Source organism: Salvelinus fontinalis, chromosome 17 (genome assembly GCF_029448725.1).
Source record: "Salvelinus fontinalis isolate EN_2023a chromosome 17, ASM2944872v1, whole genome shotgun sequence".
Lineage (NCBI taxonomy): Eukaryota > Metazoa > Chordata > Actinopteri > Salmoniformes > Salmonidae > Salvelinus > Salvelinus fontinalis.
The window spans coordinates 42295558-42311250 of record NC_074681.1 but is presented as its reverse complement, the minus strand read 5'-3'; the positions used below and the strand labels follow the sequence as shown (position 1 = coordinate 42311250).

Here is a 15693-nt window from a genome sequence, read left to right as displayed (position 1 = left end):
CACACACACACACTGAACCACAGCTGACTGTGCTCAAATGAGGGGTTGGGGGAAGTGCGGAAGAGACATTTCAGTTGAATGCATTCAGTTGTTCAACTGACCCAAAAAAAAATATATATATATATATCCTATTACCATCTCATTATCTGGTTGAGAAAGTGGTGCTGGGATCTTAAGCCCTGTTGAATTTACAACCTGTGTTTGTGCAACCTGTGTTTTTATGTGCACTTGTTGGAGGAAAACAACACATTTGCCCTTTGCCTGTGTGTGTAGTAGGGAGAGATTTAAGTTCAGAGACTATGAATGTGAATATGTTGAGGTTGGGTTGAGGTTATGGATGTACTCTATATGAAAGATTTCAAAGGGATGAATGGTGTGTGTGTGTGTGTGTCGTGATGGCGGTGGTGAGTCATAGAGAGGAGCGTGCGCCTGGACCATCTGGCGTCTGAATTATTAAAGGTGTAAAATCTGCAGTTTGAAGGAGACATGTTCCAGCTCTTATCTTCCATCTGACCAATGGGGAAAAAGGGACACACTAATACACTACACTATTTGACCTAGAAATACACTCTCTCTCTGCGCTACAATATACTGTAACCAGAACATATCTAGCCTAAAGGAACACCTGTCTCTATATGGCTGTGATATACAAGACCCAAATGGATTCACTGCAATGCTACGTCGTACCAACCTGAAAAAACACACACAGTTTGACTCAGATACACTTAACTACTACACTACCGACCTAAAAACAAAGACATGTAAAACGTAATAATACAGTGAAGCTTTACTGTGATGTGGCTAACACGTTTTGTTACTCTGCTCCTTCAGCGCCACAAGGCTGCGGCGAAGACTGCAAGAGGGTCCCTCCCCCCAAACCCAGGAGGAATCCCAACACCCAGCTGAGCACCTCCTTCGATGAGTCCTACATCAGGAAGCACGGAGGCTGCAAGGGTCACTCCCCCTCTGCGGAGCGCGAGCGCAACCCCTCGCCGCCGAGCGACGAGAGCCCCAGCCACCACTCCGACTCGGATGAGCCCGTCTACATCGAGATGGGCGCCAGTGTTGGGGGCGGGGGGCAAACAGAGGCGCCCAAGAGTGAGGACGAGGAGCCGGACGAGTCGGTGTATGAGGAGATGAAGTACCCCCTCCTGGATGACATGGACTACCGCTGGGACCCCCCGGGATGCCGCTCCGCCTGCCCCACCCCGGCACCACTGGACCCTGAGCCCCTCAGCCGCTGCTCCACTCCGCGCAACATCCCCCTCTGCGACATTCCCGCGCCCTTCCCCAACCTGCTAACCCACCGGCCGCCTCTCCTGGTGTTCCCCCCTTCGCCAGCCCAGTGCTCGCCAAACTCAGACGAGTCCCCGCTCACCCCTCTGGATGCACTGACCAAACTGCCCATGATGGACAACCCCGGTGCCTACAGCAAGTCACCCACCTCCTCTTCCGAGCCCCCCTTGGCGCACCTACGCCGGGAGCTGACCGCCACGCCCACCCTGACCGTGTCGGGTCGCTCGTCGGCCCCGCCCCTGCCCTGCACCCTCTACAAGTCCTCGGCCTCCTCGGCGCACGGCTATCAGCGCAGCCACTCAGCCTGCCCCTCGCCCGTCAGCATGGGCCGCTGCCTAACTCCCCTCAGCCTGATGCGTGCGCCACCCTTCGACGCCCCCACTCCCTTCCCAGGCGGGCTGCCGCGCAGCGCCTCTGCCACGCCCCATGGAAAGGGCTCGCCGCCCCAGGATTGCGTTGCTGGGGGCAGGCTGCATGGGTCGATGCAGAACGTGTCGACGGGGCGCTCACGCACACCGACCAGCCCCCTGGACGAGCTGACCAACCTGTTCACCGCCGGTAGGAACATGATGAAGAAGAACACCAGCGGAAGGAAGTCCAAGGAGCCCGGGGAGAGTGAGTGTCAATCATTCAGTCAGTCAATCAACGCATCATCTATTTGTCAATCTAGTTACAGAATCAGTCAGTATCAACATAGAGGTAGAGTAACAAAATAGCTCCTCCACAGGTATCCACTATCCAGTCTGATCCAAACGGACTGCCATGCCATAACCCACACAGTGTAACCTTGACACGTTTGTTGACACATTGATGCACAGACTACAGCAATGGCTTGAGTTTTTTTCTGTGAAATGATTTATTAGTGTTCTCATCAGTGTCGCGTTAATATAAACCCCTCTTCATCTGGTAAAACAAACTTCCAATCCCGCTAAATTAGGAGATGCTGCTGCTGATGTTTGCGGTGGGGGTTTGTGGCTCTTTGCAAGCATTTCCTCCGTGAGCCCGTTTAATCTATGCCCACCAAACATAGATTGATACAGATCATATGATTTAATCTGGCCCGGATTAGGGAGTAAAGCGGTCGGCCTGCCTCGCAAACCCTGCAGTGGGCATTAAGCCACCGCACAGCATTACTCTTAAATATGTAAACATGTTTAAACACAGGAGGCCAATGCAGTGCAGTACGGTGCCAAAATTGCACAAATGGTGAACCCAGATAGTTACCCAACTCCGGAGATGAATACATTTTTATAAAACTTCAGAACCGGTTTTCCGTATTCATGCTTCGTCGACCATCCTGTAATCTTTATATTCAATCATGGATATATTTATTGAATTTCTATGCATAATTCCGCCATTGATTTCCTCCTAATTGACGACCCCTGTTGACACATGCCCTGAAATTTAAATGGGCCTAATGCAAAGGAATAAAATATGAATTTGTGTTTGAAACCACATAGGCTATGCATTGCATATGCACACAATACTGTATAACAAATTGTAAAAGAGTAAATCGTATGCAGGTATTCAGGACTTAATTATGGTCACAAGAGCAGTGAAGTGCGTTATTGGGTTTTTACCAGATTGGCTGATGATTTGGAGAGAGATCTAACACAGCAACTAACTCCATGGGGGAATTCCCACTGGTTGAGTGCATTTGAACCCATCTAGGGCTATACATAAAAAATGACTGGGCACGTGTCAATCTGTTCTTAACTCCGAGAGCTTCATAGCAACCACCAACTCCAACCCAGTCATAGCAACAGAAGAAGGAGCCGCTCTTATTTGCAGCATCCCTCCCTGTGGGGAAGTGGGCCAATCGCAGCGCAGGTCACTCCAGCTTCCAACTGATCATGTGCAGCAGCAGCAGGCTTCCTAAGAGACAACCAAGACATTTACACCTGATCAGAGAGTTCTATTCCTATCTTGGCCCAATCAGCTCGTAAAGATTGAACCAATCAGGGAAACAGCTTCACAGTCACCAATCAGGAGAGAGAAAGAAGACCCAATCTATGACAGTTGCTGACTTCCTGGAATTGTAACACCACAATCTTCCCTGAATGTAGGACATCTTGTTTGGTGGTTCTGGCAAATGTTTGCATCTAGCCTTTTATGCAAATTCTGTGTATTTCTTAGCATTAATTGGCTTGTGGGATCATTTGTTGGCTCTGTCCTATTCATGCATATGCAGTAATGTCTTATTGATGCACAGTTCTGTGTTGTCCTTTAGCCTAACAGAGAGAGAGAGAGAGACGAGCAGAGAGAGATAGAACATTACCATTGTCATATATACCTACTGCAATGTTTTAGAAATATTTCTCCAAATATGACAGATTAAAACGGCAAATAAATGTGTTTAAATAAGAATGCATTGAAAGCAGTTACTGAGCCTTTACCTACCCATTGATAATAGTGTCTATGCAAATCACATCCTGGATGTCTTCACGACATCTGTCAAGTGAAACAACAGCATTTCCCAGTAATTCAGGCAAAAGGACCTCGTCTCATCCCAGTGGTTCATAGCACCCACAGTGCATGGGTGAAACCAAGTGGCCGTCTAGAGTTAGTGCAGTGCTTTAATAAAATGGTTTATTTTTAGATAGGTTATGTTTACTAGATATTTTGTGTTGAAGTAACAGAATATACTACTAACTAATTGCCAAGGACATGCAGGAACTTGGTATTTTAAGGTATTTGACTGTGTTTCCCCTAGGAAATAACAGTAGATACCACTAGGCCTAACTAACAACAAGGGACTTAAAGAAACGTGCTATTTCATGGTGTCTGACTGTGTTTCTCCTCTATTACAGCCGAGTCCAAGAGTAAGCCTAACAGCGAGTCCAAACGTGACGGCAAGGAGCGGCACAGTCACAGCAAGGAGTCCAAACGGGAGAGCAAGGAGTCCAAACGGGAGAGTAAGGAACGTAGCAAAGAGTCTTCTTCTCACAGACGCGACACCAAGGACAGGGGCTGTAGCAGTGTTGAACCCCTGCCTATGAAACGGGACAGCAGAGACCGGGGTTGTAATAGTGTGGAGCCCTTGCCTATGACAAGAGACAGTAAAGATAGGGGTTGCACTAGTATTGAGCCCCCGCCTGTCAGACGGGACAGCAAAGACAGGGGCTGCAATAACATAGAATTGATGCCTAGACGCAATAGCAAAGACAGAAGTGTCCACAGCATGGAGCCTTTACTACGGCAGGAGAGTAAAGACTCTCCCCGGAATGGTGTGGAGTCCAGACATGACAGCAAAGAAAGGCTCAGCCACCAGAACCCACCGGAACTTCTACCCAGGCAAGATAGCAAAGACCGAACCAGGAACGAAATGGATTCGAGACATGACAGCAAAGAACGAATTGATCAGCCACCAGAGCTCCTACCCAGACAAAATTGCAAAGATTCACCCAGAAATGGCCTTGAGTGCAGACGTAATAGCAAAGACCGAGACAGGGCGAGCTATGGCCTGGAGTCTAGACAAGAGGGCAAAGAACGAAGTTACAATGGAATGGAGCTCTCACCCCGACAGGACATCAAAGAGTCAGCCAGACATGGCCTTGAAGCCAGGCGTGACAGCAAGGACAGAAGCTGCAATGGCTCAGAACTGCCCCCCCGGCGCGATAGCTATGGCAAGAGTGCCAATGGGGTAGATCCTAGGCGCGACAAAGACCGGGTGGGTTACAGCTCAGATGTCTTGCCCAGGCGTGATAGCAGAGATAAGGGGACCTACAACTTTGAGCAATCAAAAGCACAAGAGAAGAACGGTCAATCAGGGCAACAATCATCGACGGCCACACCAACTCGGCATGGAAGACCTGCTGGCAGTCCGCCAATGATGTTGGGAACTGGCAATACAGGTGAGGATAGCCTAATTGAAATTGCACATACAGCTCAACACAACCAGACACCAGGAAGTGACTGTGGTAAATGATTTACACGCACTAAACATGTCCTCATCAAGCACAATAATCTGCAAAGTTTAGAGATGCTATACTGTTGATTGCAATAACATGCAAGTAGCTTATCCATAATCAAACAATTTGAACATTCTCTGACTGGGTTACATGGGTAACTAAAATGTACATACAACAAAGGTAGTCAGGTTCTTCAATCAAGTACGAGGGTGGAGCAAAAACCTGCAGACACTCGGGTGACTCGGCCCTCCGTGGAATGAGTTTGACACATGCTGTAAAACAACACATTTCACTGCAGCTATCCGGTGTGTGTGACAATAAAACATATTATGAGTGCGCTTGTTAGCTAGCTTGCTAGGCTAATTTAGTCAGCACATTGTCCGTCACCTTGATTGTCATTTGAAGACAATTTGAATTAATTATGAGGATATTTCATACTAATCAGTAAAGTTTGAAAATTGAAAGAACAAACACAATTTTACACTTTTCATGTGAAATAAGCAACAACTGTTCTCATCAAGTTGCAGTTTCAAACTCAAGAAAGGTGATTTTTTTCTGGTTTTGGCGAGAATACTGAGACAAGGTGCAGGTACCCTTTGAAACACACTGTCTAAATAGCTAGAAGCCTAGCCTGTTGGGGATGGGGGCGCTGTTTAGACTATTTATGCTAATTTGGCTAATTTTTTAAACGGCTTCCCACAAAATCCTTGATCGTACAATATGCATATTATTATTATTATTGGATAGAAAACAGTCTATAGTTTCTATAGGAGTTGAAATTTTGTCTCTAAGTGGAACAGAGCCCATTCTACAGCAATTTCCCTGACATGGAGTCAGATTTGAGAAATGTTGGCCACTCTTCTGAAGTCAGTTAAAAGGGCACTGTCGTTGCTATGACTATACGGACACTTCTTACGTCTTCCCCTGGATGCCTTTACGTGATGACGATTCCAACGGGGTCGATTGCGCGTTCACAGGCCCTACAAATGAAAAAACCCTGAAGCTAGTCATTCTTTGGGAGCTGCGTCATGAGCCTAGAGGACACCGGCGCGCACCTGTTCCAAGCGTTAGTTTAGCCTGTTATATTTCTCCGGTCATCTTTTCACTCGTTATAGGAGTTAAAAACATCATAAGGTAGTTAATTTAAAGCGTTTTATAGCAATTTATATCCGTTTAGTGCGATTTTGGGACATTTATTTTTGCAACGATGTGAAAAGTTGGGCACGCTTTTCAGTTCATCCCGAACGCAGTTGACATTTCCACATGGCAAGAGGACAGCTTTCCACCAAAAGACGATTTCTCCCAAGAAAGGATCCTTTGCCCAAGATACTGATGGAAGAACAGCTCAAGGTAGGACATTTTTATTATGATAAATCGTGTTTCTGTCGAAACATTTTAGTGGCTTAGGACGCCATGTTTTTTGACGTAGCTTCGCTTGGCGCAAACTGTATTGAAAAGTAAGGATAAATTAAAAAATGTAATAACGCAATTGTATTAAGAATTAAATTGTCTATCAATCCCTGTCCACCCTATATTTTTTAGTCACGTTTATGAGTATTTATGTATAAGAGTAGATCACTGTCTAAGTGGCGCAAGGACTTTTTCTTTACCAGCTTGTCTACATTTCACATTGTCTAACCATGATTTTGGTGGCTAAATATAAACATTTTCGATCAAACTGTATATGCATGTTGTAATGTGATGTTACAGGAGTGTCATCGGAAGAATTCTGAGAAGGTTAGTGAAGAAATTAATATATTTTGGCGATGTTGACTTTTATCGCTCACTTTGGCTAGAATCAATGCTGGGCTGCTAATTGCTATGTGCTAAGCTAATATAACGATTTATTGTGTTTTCGCTGTAAGACACTTAGAAAATCTGAAATATTGTCTGTATTCACAGGATCTGTGTCTTTCGATTCGTGTATGCTGTGTATTTTTACGAAATGTTTGATGATTAGTAGTTAGGTAAACACGTTGCTCATTGTAATTATTCTAGTCCATTTGTGATGGTGGGTGCAATTGTAAACTATGCCATCTACCTGAAATATGCACTTTTTTCTAACAAAACCTATCCCATACCATAAATATGTTATCAGACTGTCATCTAATGAGTTTTTTTGTTGGTTAGGGGCTATAAATATCTTAGTTTAGCCGAATTGGTGATGGCTACTGGTGTTGGTGGACAAATAAAAGATGGTGGATTATGCTAATGTGTTTTTAGGTAATAGATGTACATCTTTACATATTGTGTCTTCCCTGTAAAACATTTTAAAAATCGGAAATGTTGACTGGATTCACAAGATCTGTGTCTTTCATTAGCTGTATTGGACTTTAATGTGTGAAAGTTAAATATTTAAAAAAAATATTTTTTTTGAATTTCGCGGCACTGGTTTTTCAGTGGGGGGGGGGGGGGTGTGCCGCTAGCGCCACGCTGATCCTAGACAGGCTAGGCTACACAACATAAAATGAAATGTGATTCCAAGTGTTATCTTATAGACAAGACATAAAACATGCTGAGAGAACTACAAAGTAGCCTACACTATTTATTCTGGTAATGCGGTGAAGATTGGTAAGGGTTACAAGTGTGTATTGCTTCACCATAACTTTTAGTTTTGTTGAATATAAACTATTAAAAGAGTGAGCGAAATGTTTTAATTTAAATGCATTGTCCTTCTTTATAGAACTGAAACCAGCACTTCCGAAGTATGGCCGCTCCTCCTCTGCCCCAGTTACACCCTCTCCCTTGGGGACCCCACAGAGGCAAGCACCAGAGGCACAGGTAATTCGATGAGATATGAGATATGCTGCCAATAAATCTACAATTATCGAGAATTTCATAAACATTTTTTCTACGGCTGGGCTTGCTTTCCACCTGGCTACCTCTACACCGGTCAACAGCTCTGCACCCCCTGCAGCAACTTGCCCAAGCATCCCCCATTTCTCCTTCACCCAAATCCAGATAGCTGATGTTCTGAAAGAGCTGCAAAATATGGACCCCTACAAATCAGCTGGGCTAGACAATCTGGACCCTCTCTTTCTAAAATGATCCGCCGAAATTGTTGCAACCCCTATTACTAGCCTGTTAAACCTCTCTTTCGTATCGTCTGAGATCCCAAAGATTGGAAAGCTGCCGAAGTCATCCTTCTCTTCTAAGGGGGAGACAGTCTAGACCCAAACTGCTACAGACCTATCCTCCCATGCCTTTCTAAGCTCTTCGAAAGTCAAGTAAATAAACAGATCACCGACCATTTTGAATCCCACCGTACTTTCTCCGCTATGCAATCTGGTTTCCGAGCTGGTCATGGGTGCGCCTCAGCTATGATCAAGGTCCTAAACGATATCATAATTGCCATCGACAAAAGACAACACTGTGCAGCCGTATTCATCGACCTGGCCAAGGCTTTCGACTCTGTCAATCACCGCATTCTTCTCGGCAGACTCAACAGCCTTGGTTTCTCAAATGACTGCCTCGCCTGGTTCACCAACTACTTCTCAGATAGAGTTCAGCGTGTCAAATCGGAGGGCCTGTTGTCCGGACCTCTGGCAGTCTCTATGGGGGTGCCACAGGGTTCAATTCTCGGCCCGACTCTTTTCTCTGTATACATCAATGATGTCGCTCTTGCGGCTGGTGTTTCTCTGATCCACCTCTACGCAGACGACACCATTCTGTATACTTCTGGCCCTTCTTCTGGCCCTTCTTTGTGTTAACTAACCTCCAGACGAGCTTCAATGCCATACAACTCTCCTTCCATGGCCTCCAACTGCTCTTAAATGCAAGTAAAACTAAATGCATGCTCTTCAACAGATCGCTGCCCGCACCTGGCCGCCCGCTTAGTATTACTACTCTGGACGGTACTGACTTAGAATATGTGGACAACTACAAATACCTAGGTGTCTGGTTAGACTGTAAACTCTCCATCTAGACTCATATTAAGAATCTCCAATCCAAAATTAAATCCAGAATCCGGCTTCCTATTTCGCAACAAAGCATCCTTCACTCATGCTGCCAAACATACCCTCGTAAAACTGACTGTCCTACCGATCCTTGACTTCGGTGATGTCATTTACAAAATAGCCTCCAACACTTTACTCAGCAAATTGGATACAGTCTATCACAGTGCCATCCGTTTCGTCACCAAAGCCCCATATACTACCCACCACTGCGACCTGTATGCTCTCGTTGGCTGGCCCTCGCTTCATATTCGTCGCCAAACCCACTGGCTCCAGGTAATCTATAAGTCCTTGCTAGGTAAAGCCCCACCTTATCTCAGCTCACTGGTCACTATAGCGGCACCCACCCATAGCATGCGCTCCAGCAGGTATATTTCACTGGTCACCCCCAAAGCCAATTCCTAATTTTGCCGCTTTTCCTTCCAGTTCTCTGCTGCCAATGACTGGATCAAATTGCAAAAATCACTGAAGCTGGAGACTCAAATCTCCCTCACTAACTTCAAGCATCAGCTATCAGAGCAGCTTACAGATCATTGCACCTGTACATAGCCCATCTGTAAATAGCCCACCCAACTACCTCATCCCCATATTGTTATTTATTCATTTATTTTTTGCTCCTTTGCACCCCAGTATCTCTACTTGCACATTCATCTTCTGCACAACTATCACTCCAGTGTTTAATTGCTAAATTGTAATTATTTCGCCACTATGGCCTATTTATTGCCTTACCTCCCTAATCTTACTTAATTTACACACACTGTATATAGACTTTTCTATTGTGTTATTGACTGTTTGTTTTTTTATTCCATTTGTAACTCTGTGTTGTTGTTTGTGTCACACTGCTTTGCTTTATCTTGGCCCGGTCGCAGTTGTAAATGAGAACTTGTTCTCAACTGACTTACCTGGTTAAAAAAGGTGAAATTAAAAAAATTCTAATAAAAAAGATTGGCCCCTACTGCAGACCTGGATCAATATCTATTTGTTTTCTTTCATTCTTGGGAAGTGCTTGATTAACTTTCCCTGGTTGCCTACTGCTCTTCTCCACTTTTCCCCAGGTACCCCAGATGCCGTGGATGTGTGGGGACAGCACCATGCTGGAGCAGATTGAGAGGAAGCGCACCCTATGCATGGAGATCCGCTCCAGGCAGCGGCCCCCAGACAGAAACCACCCGGACAGGAACCTGTGCAAGCAGAAGAACAACGGGGCCAAAAAGATCCAGCCGCCCCCGTACCCCACACAGACCACTGTGTTCTGGGACACAGCCATCTGACTATAACCAATGATGAACTATAACCCACTTGGCCCCACGCCCAACCCCCATCTAGACTTTGTGCCTACTGATTGGCCTACTCCGCATCACGGGGGTCAGGGGCAGCCAATAAGAGCAGGGAGGGGATCGCTGATGTCAAAGGACAATGGTGGTTACCATAGCAATATTTCCGCTTGTTCAGGTTGTAATGTTTTCTCATCATCACTGGTGATATTTGATATTTTTCTATTTCAAGTGACTCCATGTAAGATACTTAGTACGAATAAATATTTTCTAAACAAAAAGGGATAAAGCAGCAAAAACTGTGTCGATGTAGAGCAATCCAATGTTTCTTTTACGTTTTTGATTTGGTATTTCACATTTTAAAGCATAATCTATCACGGATAATTATTTATGCCAAATGCTCAATGAATTCCCAGTACTCAAAGCACTCTTTTGAATGGAGGATATTCTGACTGTCAACACACTGCCACTGTTGTACGTTGACATAGAATTCTATCAGAGCCATGTATTTCGATCTAAATACATGGCTCCGGTTGCCATTAGCCCTTGGGCCAATGTGTTCTAGTATGTACAATACTTAGTCCGAGAACAGGTCAGGAATCTTGTGCTTCAGTTTGTAAGTTTACAAGCTGTGTAGTCAGTCAGAGCCTTTGACAAGGATTTATTTGTTATGAGATGGGTTGGCTAGCATGTACATAGTACACAACACTAAGATAGAAACGATGGTGGGTCAGGGAGATAAACCTAAGGACAAACCTATTATCCCAAACCAGCCTGCTGAGGTAAATTGTGGGTGAGGTTGCACTTTGGGTGAGGTTGCACTTTGGTTGGTTATCTAATGTAGGTTGGTGGAAATAGCTGGCATAGGTCAGCTCTCCTACTCTGCCAGGCACATTGAGGGCATCTTCCCACAGAGTAGATACGGAACTCAATCCACACCAACAACCAGCCGGAACAATTCATGCCTGAACTTTTAGACAAAAACTTAATCTTACGGCAGAATATGTGTATATTATGCACTTGCTTGAGAAATAACTTTGGAAAAATATGCTTATATATTTTTGGGTAAAATGTAGAGTAGTAGAGCTGTGCCATGTAATACGTTATCACTGGTTGGCTGGGTGGTATGATCGCAGATGATTGGCTGTCTGTGACAGGCCGTCATCCGTGACTGGCTGTCTGTGATGCATTGTCCCCCGTGATTGGCTTGGCAGCATCCATTTTAGGGATCAGATGATAAGGACCTATAGGGTGGCCACAGCTCTGCCCAAGAATAAAGACATGGGTTACACAAGGGCCTACAGATCAAGGCTTTGTAAAGTAAAGATTAATAATGAAAAAACTGCACTACCCATCATCCTCCATCACACGCAATTAGGCTGGATCCATGTCCAGCTACCCCTCCACTCCCCCTCTACCTCCTACATCATCTAAAGAGGTTATCTTTTGCACGTAAGAAATGCAATGTCTGCATTGCCAAACTGTTTTAGATGTACCCCCCCCCCTCCTATTCCTGTCCTCCATAGACCAGCATGCACCTGCATGGGCAATAGGGGTGTGACTGAAGTCATGGGTGACTCAGGAGTTGCCTCTAACAGTTGTTCCAGGGCCAGATTTCTTAATGGTCTCCTAGGTTAAGGTTAGGATTTGGGTAATCTAACTATAGATCTGTGGGGGATGGTCCTACGTCAAGCGATGAATCCCTTTGAGGTTGTTTAAGGTGCAGTGTACTGTAGTGATGTTGGGGACGGGTGAGAGACCAATAAACGGCTAGATCCCCAAATCTGTCCATTCATTGGCAGACATGAGCAGCAGTCCTATAGGAATGGAGGAAAGGAAACCTAGGAGTAGCATGAACAACCTAACTGGTTAAGCCAGTGCAGTACCCCTTCCACTGAGAAATCAACACGGAGGTCCCAACGAGTCCTTTATACCTGTATGTCTGTGTGAGTGTGTGTTAGTGTGTGTTAGTGTGTGCCAAGCTACACTGTATGCAGGTCAACTCTGAAATGATTGTTTTTAACATGAACTTTTCTGCCCCGCACGGTTGGTCAGCGCAGGCAGGTCTGAAATGTATAACGATGTACAATCTCTTTTGTGTGTGTATAGAATATGTGCACTGTGAAAGGTAGAGCGAGCACAGCACTGTGAAAGGTAGTGAGAGCACAGCACTGTGAAAGGTAGAGAGAGCACAGCACTGTCAGAGTCATCTGTCTTATTTCTAAAAAGGAACAGAAGAAGAAGGAAAAAAAATGTTTGAGAAAATGAAGTACTGTATGCTGATTGTCACATGGGTTCTGTTGTCGAGAGAAATAAATATGAACTTCGACCCGCTGTGGAAGAGCTCGGACTCCTGGTGGAATATGTGATTGTGCTTTTGGTCTTTACAGTTTACTCTGATTTGCTTGGATACATATGTTTGGTCAATAGTAACCCACATTGTAGTACTCAAAGGGCACTTGGTAAAGTTAATGGAAAAGGTCCCTGTAAATCACAACGTGATTCAAAGAGATCTTTGTTCTTGTGGATGAAACTTTTAAAGAATAAAAACATCTGCTGATCTGTAATACAAACAGGGCAGATTCAGATTCAGATTCAGATTCAAATTCAAAACCATAAGAGCACCACTGTTATCAGCACCAACAAAACAAAATGAATATTTACACCGACGCAGGCAACAAAAGGAAACTATTTCATTTGTCATTTCATTTTGCACAACTACAAACGGGAATATAACACAGATACTGTATGATGTATGAATAAATGGGACCAGTGCATTTGAAGCTGTAATAGCAGTAGTGTAAATTATATAAATTATAACATTATGACATGGGTATTGATATAAGAATATAATATTATTGGTTATTTCACCTACACATGTGAAGATGAGTTCTGATTAAGGCATGTTGTGTCTTTTAGCTTTCACTTCCTGGTCTGGGAGGTGCTCAATGCAGGTTGACCAGTGCTTAACCATTGTGCCTATTGCCTGGCCAATGCCCACCATCAAGAAGTTAGTTAAAAGGATTACTCAGCAAAATGACATAATCTTCCACACTTTATATATTTGTTTCCTTACCTTGAAAGCAGTCTATCGACAGGGATAGACAGCAACCCACAATATGGTTTTGTTAAATTAGCCTCCGTGGTCAAATGGTAGATGATGGTGGTAGCCCTGAAGAGTTGACAAATGTATACGGCTATACAGCGGGAAACCGACAGGGCTAGCATAGCATTGGGAAAAACCAAAATAGCAGTGATTTAGAGGGTGTCAGGGAAGTTCGGTCATCATATTACGATGTAACTTGACGTATGGATGAAATAGCAAGTGACGTGGCCTGGAGTGGTTTAATGGCCTATGCCGCTGCCTCTGGAGCACATGTACAGCTTGGGTTCAAATCCGTCCCACTGCTCTTTCAGCACCTCTCTCTCCTATCGTTCACCTCCATCTCTCTCCATCCATTAAACATCCAATAAAGAACAAAGAAAATAAATAGGAGGTGACATAAGGTGTTCAGCCCTTGGTACACACGTGGCAGCGGCTGACCTGCTGGCACTGTTGATTGGAGGCACACGCCAGGGACGGGGGCGGTGCCAAACTGTTCGGCTCGGGTAACAAGGGTCAGCCAGAAGCTGTAGACATTGGCAAAGTATTGGCACGTGCCACTTCACGCCGGCAGCTGCTCGACGAGGTCAGAGACTGACCCTCGCCACCTGCTCCGGAGTGCTGGAGAGAGGAGAGGATAGTACAAACACACACACACACACACACAAACATCAACAAACAACTTTGCACACAATAAAGTCATGCACACATACAGAGATCCCCACCCCCCCAACACACTCACCATGAGGAAGGAGTAGCTGGCCCACAAACTCCTCCATCCGCGGGGACAGCTGGGGGCGTTGTCATCTTGGCTGCGAGGGCGTCTTTCACACACGGCACAGCTGCTGATGTGGCCGAGGATTTCGCAGGCCGACACGGGCATTCACGGGCACGGCCGCAGAGGTGGAGAGCCAGTAGGACTTACCGTTGCGTCTGGCGCAGTCACAGGTGTTGCAGTAGCAGAAGGGCATGGTGCTGAAGAGCCTGCCTGGCTCGTGTCTCCAAGTCTGTTTCTCCCTGGGGGCCCTCGCAACCCAGCAGGACCCTTAGGACCCAGGAGAGAACACAAACACCACGATCAGTCAGTGTGACGGTAAGGGGGCGCGCGCACACACACACAACTCTCCTGTTTCTGTTGGTCAGCTACCATGAGGCAGAATGACAGATTTTTTACCTTATCAGCTAAGGGATTCGATCCAGCAACATTCCGTTTACTGGCCCAACCACTAGGCTACCTGCCGCCCCTGTGGTTGGGGTTCAGGTAGACCTAATGATCCTGAGGGGCCAGGGAGACAAAGGAGGGTTCCTCAATGGTACTGTCCGGGACGGCCTTTGGGACCTGCTGGTGATACAGAGAAACCGCGTTATCAGAGGGACAGGCTAAAACAGCTAGAATTGTCTGTTAGCTCTGCTGATCTCAGTGGTCACCTGCGTCTGCCTTTGTCACCTTTGGGCCCCAGGAGGCCATAGGTACCTAGACGACCTCTTGGTCCATTGGGGCCCATGTGACCTGCTGGGCTCTGGCACCAATCAGAAAATAACATTAGGCACCAAAACAGAAGAAAACAGACTGCATCAGGGAGGAAAATATTATTATTTTTTTACATTTGTTTTTGCTGCAAAACGTTTTAAAACGTTTTCTGTTTCGGAGTTGTGTGTTGTGTGGTTACCTTCGGTCTTTGTGGTCCTGAGTAGTCTGGTGGCCCGGGGGGCCTGCATCTCCTGGGGAAGGCACTGCAGTACCAGTGCGACCCGGTTCACTGGGTGGTCCTGAAAACAGAGCACTTGAATACTGAGACAATAGAAACACATGGTAAACCCCTCCTACGCACCAGAGTATGGGAGCAGAGCTGGAGCAGAGCGAGGAGCAGAGCATGCCCAATTTGACTGGAGCCAGAGGGAGATTCATAAAGTCTGGAGCGTTGGCCTTATAGCCTGCTCCAATTTCATTGCAGTAGCCTCCAGTAGAGCTCATTCAAGCCCAGCATGCATTTGTAGTCTACTTGTGTGCTGCTATAGCCCTTTGCTTTAGCTACTGTAATGGAGTTTGCAAAATTGATAGAACACACAGGTGCAAAATCAAGGTGACTTACAAAGATGAGGACCAAGAGCAAGAGAGGGAGTGTGGTGATGTACTGTCCACAACTAAAGAATCA

At 45.6% G+C, this 15693-nt stretch overlaps 1 protein-coding gene across 2 annotated transcripts in view; it reads left to right on the top strand.

The window, feature by feature from the left end:
* nyap2b (neuronal tyrosine-phosphorylated phosphoinositide-3-kinase adaptor 2b) overlaps positions 1 to 12777 on the top strand; it is a 29982-nt gene extending 17205 nt beyond the window's left edge. For both annotated transcript variants that reach the window (XM_055867534.1, XM_055867533.1), the window contains 4 exons: positions 832 to 1911; positions 4107 to 5150; positions 7891 to 7988; positions 10216 to 12777. In XM_055867534.1, coding sequence (XP_055723509.1) covers positions 832 to 1911; positions 4107 to 5150; positions 7891 to 7988; positions 10216 to 10431 — 2438 coding nt within the window. In that variant the 3' untranslated portion in view covers positions 10432 to 12777. The remainder of the gene's footprint in view (positions 1 to 831; positions 1912 to 4106; positions 5151 to 7890; positions 7989 to 10215) is intronic.
* The last annotated feature ends 2916 nt before the right edge of the window (positions 12778 to 15693 follow it).